The sequence below is a fragment of the Pezoporus flaviventris genome, unplaced genomic scaffold, assembly GCF_033815535.1.
Source record: "Pezoporus flaviventris isolate CSIRO_AGI_PZ_B2104156 unplaced genomic scaffold, CSIRO_AGI_Pfla_v1 ptg000002l, whole genome shotgun sequence".
NCBI classification, from domain to species: Eukaryota; Metazoa; Chordata; class Aves; order Psittaciformes; family Psittacidae; genus Pezoporus; species Pezoporus flaviventris.
In genome coordinates this window covers 80,900,478-80,913,979 of record NW_026892550.1, presented here as the reverse complement: position 1 = coordinate 80,913,979, position 13,502 = coordinate 80,900,478, and the positions used below count along the sequence as shown (strand labels likewise).

The following is a 13,502-nucleotide window of genomic DNA, read 5'->3' as shown; positions in this document are numbered from 1 at the left end:
TCCCTCATTCTTCGCATGAGGAATCGTAGTGTCTGATTTTGTATTAGTGGCCGTGGCCAAGACAGGGGAGGTAAGCAGATTAGTGTGGTGTAAAGTGCCATTTTGAAAGGTGCCAGTCAAAATTATTTGCAAAGGCTATTCGCACTTATCATATATAAGGGCAGACAGACAAGCAGTTACAGTGAGGAAGACAAAATGCTGTGTGTTACCCTCCTGGTATAAGTTGAAGTACCTTCTTTGCATGCCAGAATCTTGTCTTCTGGTGAGCCAAATCTTAAAATCAAACCTTCACAGATATGAAAATCTAAACTGATGTTTAATGGTTGTGAAAAGATGATGCTAAAAGCATATGAAAAGGCCTACAGTAACATGAAGGTCATACTTTTTAAATATGCCATGTATTAGTTTTGAATATGCCATGTATTAGTTTTGAATATATTTTTCAATTCATTTCCACAGAAGTATTTTTTTCCATGATCAAGGTCTTTCTGGAAAGCATAATAAAATATATGAAAATCCATTCTTACAAATTCACACTTGAGTAGCCTTGCTGCTGTAATAGCACTGAAGTCTGATTGACTGTGATTTCACATCTGCTTTTATTCCTGTTATTCTTGAATCATGATTTTCCTGTGAATTTACACTCATCTTGATGGTACTAGAATCACTTCTTCTATAAGTATATGTAAGAGAAGGGAGAATCTTAATATGAAGAAGTTATTTCAAAATCGTAGAATCATAGAATAATTAGGGTTGGAAAGGACCTCAAGATCATCCAGTTCCAGACCCCCTGCCATGGGCAGGGACACATCTCTAGATGCACTGTTTTTCTGAAACAGTATTCCTCTTGGAATTAACACTTCTAAAGGTGCACAGAACATACCTATTAAAAGACTAACCCTTGCTTCTCTTTTAGTTCCTTACCCACCTCGAAACATTTCTGTTCAGATTGTACCAATCAACAGAAATAACTGGGAAGAGCACAGTGGGAATTTTGCAGAAGAATCATTCATGGGGCCACAAGAGATCATGAAGAAAGAAAAACATAGCCATTTTTCTGACAACCCACCTGAAATTCCAGCAGTGAACACAACTGCAGCCTCAGCTGTCTACCGTCATAACAGCACTGAGCATGAAACCACATCACAGCCGTACTGGTGGTCTAATGAAGCTGAGTCATCAGAGGGTGAAGAGGAGTTTGTCAATGCAGTTTCCAGTGATTACGAGGCCAGTGATGTCAACACATCTGGAAAACTGAATCCAGAGACCCCTTCCTTCCTTCCTGTACAAATGGTGGTGACCTGGTTACCACCAAAGCCGCCTACTGCGTTTGATGGTTTCCATATCAATATTGAAAGGGAAGGTAAACCAGAGCCTTATAGCCTTTTCATACTTATTTTTTGTAATTCCATTGGTGGTTGTCCCCACTACAGATTATTAACTAGTACTGTGCTTCAGAGGGCTTTGTTAGATCTCCTGTATTTCTTCAGAAATTTCTTGCACTGAGTAGCATCTGGTTCTGGCTGTGCATCATAAAAGTCAGGGAGGAGGGGTAAATTGCATTCCGCAATTCTCTTTTGTTAAACGAGATTTATACTGTTGTACATATTGCTACACTCTTTACACTGCAGTTATCATAAATCCATTCTGGTATTGGAGAAAGGAGGTGAGGTGACAGAAATTTGAGGAACAGAAGGCACATTATACCATGTAGTTTTGCCTGCCACTGAGAGAGGTTCTCAGAGGGACCTGGACTGGAAGGGGCATGCAGAAAAGATTCAGATTAATGCTTGTCTTGGAGGACTGCTACCAAACATATTCCTTAGGCAACAAGGAAGCTTTGGTAGAGATCAGGGAGATTTTTCAAGTGATGAAGCTACAGGAAAATCACCACGTTGCTTAAACGTTTTCTGCTTTAAAATCTATTTTATCCAAATTAATTTTATTTCCTCACAAGCAGTTTTGATAAGCCTTCCCACCCTGAGGGCAAATACTGGTTTTGGTTTGTTGGTTTTTTTTTTCAGAATAAGAATGCAATGGATTAGATAGAAAATTGGAAGCTCCTTTTCTTTCATGTCATGCTGTTTTTCACTTGCACAGTCATGGCAACCCAATTTTATCATCCCTTCTATGGAATGAAAATTTGGCTTGGGTTTATTGTTCCTTTACACCTATACTGCAACCTTGGTCATTAATTACTCTTGTGTTGGTGGCAGGAAATAAAACTACCCACATAAATCCAGTCCTTTTGGATACCTTTTAATCCCTCAGCAGAAACAGTATTAGCATTTCCGATATAAATCATTTTCTCAGCGGCTGAAGCCTTTCAAGTTTCAATTAATCCATACTTCTTTTTCCTCCCTGATTTAGAGAACTTCACGGAATTTTTGACAGTAAGTGAGGACACTCACAAATTTGTTGCTGAACTGAAAGAACCAGGAAAATATAAGTTGTCGGTAACAACATTTAGCTCCTCTGGCTCTTGTGAAGTTCGGGGAAGTCAATTATCAAAAACACTTAGCTTTTATATCAGTAAGTATTTCAACAAATCTGTCTTTTTCTCCCAGACCAATATAACTTTAAGGTTATATATATATAATATAATGTTAGAGTTTGCCCACTGTGGCAGCTATGGCATCTGCTGCAGGATCAGAAGAGTCTAGTCGTCTGGAATTACCTGTGCCAGAGAAGGAAATATAATGCAAATATGTTATATGTTATATCTTCCCTGGATGGGCCTTCATTGTGCTGTCTTGGCAGAGCTAAGAACTGAAAGCAGGTGACGTATTTGATAGTCATTGCCCAGTGTACAGAAGTGAAGCGGCTCACTGAAACAAGTTTCCCCCCCTTGCATCTTTCAAAGAGAGGATTTAATTCAGAGAATTAAAGCAGTGGTTGTAGACATTCTTGAAAATACTTAATTTCTTTACTCCTGGAGGCTCTTTGTACCGGGTTAGGGATGAAGGGTATCTCAGGCTGAGAGTGTGAGAACTGCACAATTAAACACTGAACTCTGAAATTAGATGGTCTCTGAGAGAACACAGAGCATATCTACTGTAATTTTACAATAGATGACATAGTTCAGCCTGCTGAATTCAGAGGAGAAAAAGTAATTTATTTCCCTGTAGGATCCCAGGGTTTCTTAACTGAAGATTTAGTAAAAGACAAAACAAGAAGACACTATTGTGTAAACTAATATCATGACTGACAATTAGATCAGCAAGTAAGGCAGGTGTTGGTGAATTCAGATTGTTGTCCTTCTGGTGGCTGTCATCACCTCTGTACCTTTTCTACAAAAGGAAGTAGATATAGCCTGCAAAGTGCCCATGCAATGAGAACACGGGAATACTTGCAACACTACACATTTTTATGTGTGGGAAGATGGTGTCTCCCCCAGTTCATGAATGTTGTAACAAGACCCAGGAGCTAAAGCTGGCAGAAACGTTCATATTTATAAGAAAATTTACTCAAGTACTTAATTACGTTATTAATAAAAACCTTGTCTTTAGAAGCTCATAACATTTACAAATACTAACTATTTAGGCTTAAATTCCTCATAATGCTTGACTGCATGTAACTGAATTCCACTATCTTGCCTATTTTTTAACTTTATAAGTGAAAGAAATGGTACTCAGAAAACAAAGAGAAAGGAGGAAACACAAGAGGAAGGGCCTCTTCTGTTGTAATTTCACTGTCTTTGGTTTTCTTTAGAAATAGTTATTAGACAGCTTCATTATGTGGAAAGCATTAAAATATATGAAAGTATTCAAGTGTAACAAATAAATTATGCAGCATTGCTATTAATGCCAAATGTTATTCCATTTCCATTAAGCAATATGCAATACAGTGTCTCCATGAAGTCTACTCACTGGGGACAGACATGAGAGAAATGAGAAAATGTTAATCCAAAGTATGGGTGCATAGGTTGCTAGAATATGTATTAAGATGTTATGGGCATGTAATGAATATTTTTATTTTACATGTAACACATTGAGAACATTTGTTTTGGGGGGTTTTGTCAGTTAGTTTTGCAGTCTTTCCGAACCACTTGAGGATTCTTGGCAATTGTCATATTTATTCTTTCAAATGCAAAATCCCTAGTATTTAGATAGATATTATACATATTCCTGGTAGTATGCCAAATCTGAGACATGCACAAGTCCTCTTAAGGTGAAATTGCTTTTCCATATTTCTTTATGAACCTAATCAAGCAGGCTTTTTGTATAGGGACTACAGCTTAGGTTTGTGACATGAAATAGCTCAGTTCCCTTAATGCCAATGCTGAAACAAATTATGAATGGTAAGAGCGGCACATAAAGCATTTGTTCCAGAGACTAATCTAATGATCGAGTTCCTCTTTTAGATGAGTAGGTGTGGGCCTGCTGTTATGACTCTCGCTCATAGCTTCAGCCTTATCTTATCCTTGTAGCACTCTGTTAGTGAAACATCCTGTCAAATTATTGGCTTGTATTACACAACATTTATACTGCATCCATATAGCAGTATAGCTTGTCAAATACTGTAGGCTGATCTCACTGGCATTTATTTTATTTTTCTCAATAAATGTAAAGAACCATTACAATTATGTAAAGGAAGGAATGTCAAGGAGAGAGAGCTGTCACATCACTTCAAAGTGACAAGAAAAGCTGATAATTTTCATGAAATCTGAAATTTTGACCAAGTCTAGCTGACGTTATCTTTCAAAACGTTGTTTTATCTACATTTAAACCTGTGTTCCCTACCAAGTCCTTCAGAAAGTCCGATGAACAATGAAATTCTTCACCGTGGTAACCTCTGTGAACTTGATTTTCACGCTTCAAGGCTGTAGTACAGTTGGAGGGTATGGCAGTATGTGGAGAGGTGAAAAATTTTATGTGCTTATCCTTTAATATTTGTCAATTATCTGTATGCGGTTGGATGTCACAGCTTTTAAACACTATCTTGGAGCAAAGCTGGTATTTCTGGGTGGTTTCTTGTATGCAATAGAGAATACTGCAATCTGAATTTTTGAACAGTGACATTTTTCTCGTCATCTCCTCTGCTACAGGTGAAATAGCACCAGCCATAAGCTGTTTCCCACTGGCTGCCTTCTTCACTGCCTGACAGCGGTGCAGATGAACAAGTGTCAGTCCAGCCTCCTTCACTAGTAGCAAATGATCCCATGAAAGAAGGATGTTTTGACATATATGCCTCAAATGCGTAGAGTGGCTTGCTCACATTTTCTTCTGGGACATGTCCCAGGCCCCACAGGTGAATGGATAGAAGAGCTCACTGAGAAGCCCCAGCACGTGACCGTGAAGGTGCTAAGCTCCACTACTGCCCTGACATCCTGGACAGCATCGCGAGAAAGCGGAAGCAACAGCACCATCGTGTCTGTGGTTTCTCTGACCTGTCAGAAACAAAAGGAAAGTCAAAGGCTTGAAAAACACTACTGTACTGAGGTAAGGGATGGAAGCTGGAGCCTTTTCAAACACAGGAAAAAATTGCTAATGATTCTGCTGTTTGGGATCATCATGCCTAAGGGCCCTGTTGGGATCAGGGCTGCAGAGCACAGTGGTAGCTGCTCCCTGCTGCAGTCTAAAGGGACACAGCTGCTACAAAGTGTAGGGGAGAGCACAGCATCTGGGAACTAATGAGTGTAGTAAAACATAGTAGTGTTAAGATTGTATTTCTGTTAGACTTACATAGCCAGTCCTTTGTCCGAGCTTGTGAATTACATTGTACCTTTTGAGACACTTTCATGGCAGCAGGCAAAATGTTGCCATAACAGAATCATAGAATCATCAATTCCCAGGTTGGAAGACACCTCAAGGGTTATCTGGTCCAAGCTTTCTTGTCAAAACCATAGTTTAGACAAGATGTCCCAGCACCCTGTCCAGCTGAATCTTAAAAGTACCCAGCCTTGAGGAACACACCTCTTCCCTGGGGATTATTCCAATGGCTGTCATGTGAAAAATTTTCCTTGTGTCCAACCAGAATCTACCTGGGAGTAACTTGTACCTACTAATGCCTCATCTTTTCCGTGTGACTTCTTGTAAAAAGGGAATCTCCATCTTCTTTGTAACCACCCTTTGAATACTGTAACATGATGATAAAGTGTCCCCCAAGCCTTCTTTTCTCAAGGCTGAACAAACCCAGTTCTTTCAGCCTTTCCTCAATTAACAGGCTTCCCAGTCCTTTGGTCATCTTTGTGGCCCTTCTCTGAGCCCTCTCCAGCCTGTCACATCTTTTTTGTATAGAGAGGATCAAAACTGAGCACAGTATTCCAGGTGTGGTCTGGCAAGCACCAAGTAGAGTAGGATAATGACTTCTTTATCTCTGCTGGTGATGCCCTTGTTGATGTAATGCTGCAACCTGTTGGCTTTCTTTGCTTCAGAAGTACACTGTTCAGTCATATTGAGCTTGTCATCCACCAGGAATCCCAAGTCCCTTTCCACAGAGCTGCTTCCCAGCCATATCATAACAACATTTAGGCATCTGCTGTAATCCACTTGTATTAAGCAAAGTGCTCATAGGCATGGTTATAATCAGACTAGCATAAATTCTTTCTTAGATACCTACAGATTAATACGGAATACAAATGAATACAGAAACTCTAAGTTTTCTGGAAGTTTAGAGGTGATCAGAAGTCAGCTTTTCTTTTTATCTGTAAAAAAAAAATGTCAGCACTGGAAAGTAAATGATCATTTAGATCACCTATGATTTGCATGAACAACAGTTTTTTAGGACTGCCATATAGGATGTGTTTATGATGAGCAGTAATCCTGAATCCCCAGATATGGCATTTTTCCATTGGTTGAAACTCTGAGTCAGATGCTGTGGCTATGATGGATTGGTAGCATACAGCTTTGTCGTGGTTTAAACCCAGTCAGGTAACTTGTTCACTCACTCCCAGTGAGTGGTGCCGAGCTGACAACAATCAAGGTCCGTGTCCGTCTCCCCCCCCCACTGCACCGGGGCTCTCCCCTTCCCCGCTCCCGGAGGAACGGGGAGGAGGATCGAGAGAGTGCAACTCCTACGGGTTGAGACAAGAACAGTCCAGCAACAAATCACCACCGCTACTATCAGCTAAAACAATGATAAGGGAAAATAACAAGGGAAGAGAATACGATACCACCGGCCAAGAAAACGAGTTCCACCCGGAAGCTCCTGTCCTTCCGGGTAACTCCCAGTTACCCCCCACCCCGGGCATGACGTGCTGTGGTATGGAATACCTCCCCGGCTAGCCCGGGTCAAGCGCCCCGTCTCTGCCTCCTCACAGCTTCCCCTCCTCCCTGGCAGAGCATGAGCCTCACAGAGTCCTTGGTCAGGGTAAACATCACTTAGCAACAACCGAAAACATCGTCTTCACCAACGCTGCTCTCAAACTAGAAGTCAAAACACAGCACTGCACCAGTTAACACAAAGGAAAAAACATGACTGCTACTGCTGAACCCAGGACATTATCCACCCCTTATTCCATACCATTCACGTCGTGCTCAGATCCCACATTTTCAATACACCATCGCTCTCCCACATATATACATCCATATACATACAGACCAAGAGGAAAAAAAAATCATTTTCTTAGTGCATGGACCAATCCCTATAATGCTGCCGAGTCCATTCGGTCCATGAGAGCTACGGCTTCAGTCTCTGGTGAGCAGTTTCCCAGATGGAGTGGAAGAGCTGATTTTACTCCAGCTCCTGTGATAACGAAGAATAATCCCTTTCAACACGACTTAAGTGTCCAATGCTGTGACGACCATTAGAGGGGCCCTGCCTCCAGCCAGGTGGAGGTAGGGGACAATCGGATTTACTGGACTGTGTGGATCAGATGGCCTGGCACATCAGTCCCACAGAAGTATAAGGCTCTAGTAGATACCGGTGCGCTTAACTCTTGAAATCAGTAGTGGGCAAAACATGGCCAAGCTTCAACTAGAAAGAGATTTTAGCCCACATCTCAGTTACCTTACCAAGATGCTGATAAGGCCATTACTGAGCAGTGCCACAATTTCTGTCTGTCTCCCTAAATGTGTGTGGTGGAGGAGTCTGCAAATGACCTGCAGTACTGCCCTGCTGCACCCTCAGCTTGTCCATGGGAATGGAAGGAGGCTGCTAACATTTCCAGTAAATCTTCATCTCCTTCAACTCTGTGATTAACCCTGCAAGTTAATAGTACATAGAGTCTGCATCCTTTAAAAATGTCTTTTAAAATGGCTCTTTGTCAAAATGTCTTCAGTTTTCTTCCAAGAATGGCTGTGAACTTCAACATTTGGAAGTGTCTCTTCATGACAATTTCAGAATTGATTTTTGGAATCATCTTGTAATTTCAGAGTTATTTTCCTTCCACTTATTAAAAGTGCAGTCATTTAATCAGGAAGGAAAACAATGCAGCAGTGATTATAAACCACAGATCACAAGTATATACACATATGATTAAGGTAAATACTACAGGATTCACCTACAATCTCAAAAAATGAGTATCTAAAGCTAATCCTTGAGTAAACAAGATATCTGTAAAAGTAAATGCCTATTTATTGCAAGCAGGTATAAAGTCCTAAATACAGTTGTTTCTTTTTGTCACTACAAATATTTATACCACCTCTAATCAAGTGTTATCACCTTATTATATCTGGAATTCTTAATGGCTGGTTGGTTTGAATTCTCTTTGACAAGCTGAAAAGGGCAAAATTCAGTGCAGACTTTTATCCATTTCGAACATTGTGCACGATTTAAAAGTGAATTTAGATTTCCAAAGCAGCTGTTAAAGAGAAATTCTGTTCCTCACTAAATCTGTGCTGGCACTGATGTATTCACGGGCATTGCAGTAAACCACCAGTGCAAAGGTGGCTGTGATGCAGACTTTGGAAAGTTTGTGAATAAAATGTTAGTAGGAAGTATCAGCCTGCAGCTCTGGAAGGGGTGTCGGCTGTCCTTTCCTTGAAGATGTTCTGTGCATTTGCTGTTAGCTGGTTCTTCAGAAGATAAGACTTTTCATATTGTATCAGACCAGGAATCACTTGGTCAGGCATTCTGTCTCCAGCTCAGGCTGAAACTTTGAACAGCAGAAATTTTAATGGTGGTGCTTCAAACGGAAAAGAAAAATCACAATGTCTCTTAGGGTTTTGTGCTGTGCAGGGGAGGTGAGAAAGAGTAATTTCTCTCTGATTTCACCATGCAATCACTTAACACGTGCATTCAGAAGACAGCTTTCCCATAACGCTGCCTTCAGCTCACATAGCTGCAGATGAATCAGATGGCCATTGAAAAGCCTCAGCCTTTTATTGAAAACACATGGTTTTCAATAAAAAACCATGCCTGAATAATATCATCTGAATATGAATAACGTAGCCTAGATATTTCAATAAACTTTGACGGTAGGAGAGAGTTGGTCTGCAGTGTGACAGCTGACTTTATGTAGCAAAGCAAGTGGAATTCTCCAAGTTAAATCATTTATCAAGTCAGTCCTGACCACTTTCACAGTTTTTCCATTTTGGGCTTAATGAACAGAGTTTTAGCAGCTGATGCCAGTGTGTTCACACCTTTTGTAACTGGAGTAGTTCAAGTACAGTCTCAGTATTGTTTTAATTAACTGAGTAAATACTTCATATCCAATGTGTTCTCTTCCTATTAGGTAAATTCAAGCAGCAGCCTCATTGAAAATCTTGTTCCCGGTGCCCAGTACCAAGTTGTGGTTTATTTACGGAAAGGACCGTTGGTTGGACCACCTTCTGATCCCGTTACATTTTCCATTGGTAATCCCTGCATCTGCTGTTTGAAATATGTTCATTTTGGTTTGGTTTTAAATATGTGTAGTATATTCATTAAGTTCTAGAGCCCATGAAGGACTACTGCATTGTCACGTTGGTTATTTTAACTGCAATGAACACTTAGTGGGAATTATTTTCTTATATTGTCTAGCCCATTACTAAGGTGGGGAATATACTCCTTCAGTGGAAGATAGATATTTCACATTTAAATGTTATGTTATTACCAAACCTAACTAGAGGGAGGTTATGGCCAGGTTTCACACAGAGTGCCCCATCTTCACCATTGGACACCTACATATGTCTGCCCTTAGAGTGGTCATGGTCTATGTAATTTATGGTGGGAGCCTCCTTAAAGTGTAGTCAACCTGATCTGTGGTGCATGGAGAGATGTGGGCACTTCCTAAAGGTGATTTGTTACCACTGGCTCATGAAGTATGTGGACTGCTTTTAAGACATTTGTTGCAAGTGTACTTCATGAAGAATGTAAAGTGGCCCCGTCTGAAGGCCACAGTGCTAAGAGTCAGGAGAGCTGGCTGATCTCCTTCATGACCATCACCAACTTAGGCTGTGCATGCCTTGATTTTCTAGAGTTTATCAGCGGATCTTGATTATCTCTGCTTTGAGATTTGAAGAGAACTTTCTGGAACAAAGAGTAACAATATCAAGGATGCAGGTTGCTGCCCCACTGCCTGTAATTCAGGATTCCTCCAGGCTCCTAAATAGTCACTTAGGATAGAATTCAGTATCTTTTAGTTTCAGTATCATTTATTTTGTTAAGGTTACTACTTTAACAAAGTGTATTAAAAAAACAAAGGACAAAGAGATTCGGTGTATAGAATTACACCCACAGAGAAATATTTAATCTGAGTCACCAAGCTTCTCCTTCTGATAAATAGACTGCCTTGTGGGAAAGCAGGTGGCTGACAGTCGGAGATCTTCAATATTTTTCACTCTGCTTCCTTTCTGTGATATAGGAAAGAAAGTGAAACAGAAAAAAAACCAAAGTTAAGCTGTTAAGAATTGAATCCTTAAGTGAAAGCAAATATGAGGAGTAGTGAATATGGTGAGACCCTTTCCAGTGTAGGCAATCTCCTAATATATATTCATAAATCGGGTCTGAATAAAACTTTGAAAAAGTATGGTGTATTTCAATAAATGAAAAAATTGTAAAATATATATATATATTATTAAATTCTCTACCATTGGACAAGTTTTTTTTTACTTTTTCATTTTACTTTGTTCAGAAATCTGCAACATTCCATTTTCACTTGAGAAAGTAAAATCATATATTCCCAAAATAAATCAGTTCCTTCATTTTCTCCACTTTTGTGTGGCCTGACATCCATAAAAGCCATAAACTTCAAATGGCAACCAGTTTCTAAACAAAGCATCTCATAAAGGGGATGTTTTTATGCAGAAAAACAACAGTTGTATGAGTTTTCATTTCATAACAGCATATTGAATTTGATGTTAAAATAGTAGAACTGCGAAAGAAACTGTTCTGTGAAATTATCAGTGGTGGATAATGATAAATGAAATGGAAGTAAGATAAAATATACTATTACCAGTATTAAATTCTCCCCATGTTTATCCTAAGCTTCACTGTCATTGAGTGAATACTAACACTTCAGATAAAGCAAAGATGTGGTAAATGATTTATAAGGGGAAAGGCAATCATGTGCTAACATGTACTGAAGTCATCTGGATGCTGGTGTTGGTTCTGACCTGGCATGCGACTTCTGGGGCTCTGCAACCCTTGCAAATGTTAGCAAAGTACTTATTTAAGTAGCTTGAGTTAAGTCATGAAGAATAATTGCTTTCTAGACAAGTAAGGGTTGCAGAAGTTGACCCTTATATGACATTTTTCAAATCACTTGACTTCTCTTTCTCAGTGTCATCATCTGGGAGGCAAGAATAGCAATACATGACAGCACCTTTATGCTCCCCAAGGAAGGAGGCGAGACAGACATAAAAAATGTTCTTCTCATAGTCTTCATCTTCCAGAGTATTGTGGCTTTTGATGCTTTTGTTTTTGAGCAACTTGAAATATCTGCTGCACATCCTGATTTTCAAAGTAGAATGGAACCCTTCATTAATGAAAAAGCAAGTCCTGTACTTTATCTCAAGCTAAGCAGCCAACACCAAGTAGCCTGTAGTTATTTCTGAAAAAGTAGACATAACAAAGTGGGGAAGAAATGCTGAAAAAATGGTATTCAACTACTTGTGACAAGGAAGATCTTGGGAATTAAACTCAGAGACAAATCAGAAACGGGTAGAACTTGGTTAAGGAAAGGTATTTTTTAAAATAAACTGTACCTGATAACACACATTACTAATCACAGTTTCTGATTTGTAGTGCCCACTGGAATAAAGGATCTGACACTTTACCCCTTGGGACCTACTGCTGTGGTTTTGAGCTGGAACAGGCCTTTCCTTGGGGTGTTCAGGAAATACGTTGTAGAAATGTTTTACTTCAACCCATCAACGATGACTTCTGAATGGACAACCTACTATGAAATAGCAGCAACTGTCTCCCTAACTGCCTCTGTGGTAAAGTGACCATTAGTGATTATTGTTTTCCTATGCCTGTGTGACCCTGTGACATTTTGTTCCCCAGCCTTTCCCCCATAAATGTGGATATATGCCTTTAAGCCTGGCACTTTTTACTAGACAAAGCAGAGAAAATGGCCAGATTCTAAAGCCATTTTCTATTCTAAAGAAAGAGAATGCCAGCTGAACCATGCTAACTTTTAAGCAGGGAGGTCATGTAGGAGATGAGCTTCTTTTTTGTTGACAAATGGGCATGTTCAGCAAGTCCAGAGGCAGCTTCAATTTGGGGGTCAGTTTGTCAGTCAAGTCTTTAAAAATGCTATCCTCTCCTCAGGGGGGTGTTGTCCAAAGCTTTATCTACATAATTAATATTGATAATATGGATTTGGAGCTTGCAGGCTAGTCTTGTAGTGTGCTTTCAACTAGCTGGAGACTGGTCTCTAGAAGAATACGCATACACATATACATACATGCACCTTTGCAGAAATAAAGTGAAATTTGCCTTTTCCTTTCCACTGTTTCCTAGAGAAAGTGAACAGATTTTATTCAGGCTTTGCTGTAGCTCAAGACAGCAAGCAATTTTAGCTGGAGTCAGTTGTTCAGAAAGTTATAAGTATGCAAAAAGATAGCAATAACTTGCTGCTAGTGAGAGTCACGGTGATTTACTGTAATTGATTTGCATAATACCATTTGTGGAGTCATTTTGACTACAGCAGCTTAACTGTAATTGGGTATGTGACCGTAAATCTAGCACACGAGTCTCTAGGGAAATTAAAAACAAAAATAACGTACCAAATGAGTAATTAATATCTTGTAATCATGACTCAGCACAATTAGATTAATAGCTGAGTGATCCAAATCATCGTAGAAGTAATGGTATCTTCCAGAGTTAGTGGGGCCCATTAGAAAATTAGGTGATATTGTCCCTAACTGTTGCATATCCTGTTCAAGGCAGTGAAGTTGGAATTCCTTAGCCTGAATTTCAGTCTGAAATGCAGTAGTGCTGTATCACAGCTAAAGTAATTTCTTAAAGAATAATTTTAAAGAGTAAGCCTGAATTATAAAAGGAGCATCTCCCTGTTCTTCCTTTACGGTATTTAACATACAAGTAAGTATTAGTGAACTTCTGTTTGGGTTCCATGTTGGTTCCCCAGAATCCCACCATATCCCATAAATTTCCCTATGATCTACTGACATCCC

At 39.7% G+C, this 13,502-nt stretch overlaps 1 protein-coding gene across 2 annotated transcripts in view; it reads left to right on the top strand.

Annotated features, from left to right (window-relative positions):
• Positions 1-13,502, top strand: part of PTPRO (protein tyrosine phosphatase receptor type O) — a 152,632-nt gene that overhangs the window by 99,002 nt on the left and 40,128 nt on the right. For both annotated transcript variants that reach the window (XM_061444666.1, XM_061444665.1), the window contains exons 5-9: positions 917-1,363; positions 2,371-2,532; positions 5,242-5,441; positions 9,617-9,737; positions 12,109-12,302. In XM_061444666.1, the coding sequence (XP_061300650.1) occupies positions 917-1,363; positions 2,371-2,532; positions 5,242-5,441; positions 9,617-9,737; positions 12,109-12,302 (1,124 nt within the window). The remainder of the gene's footprint in view (positions 1-916; positions 1,364-2,370; positions 2,533-5,241; positions 5,442-9,616; positions 9,738-12,108; positions 12,303-13,502) is intronic.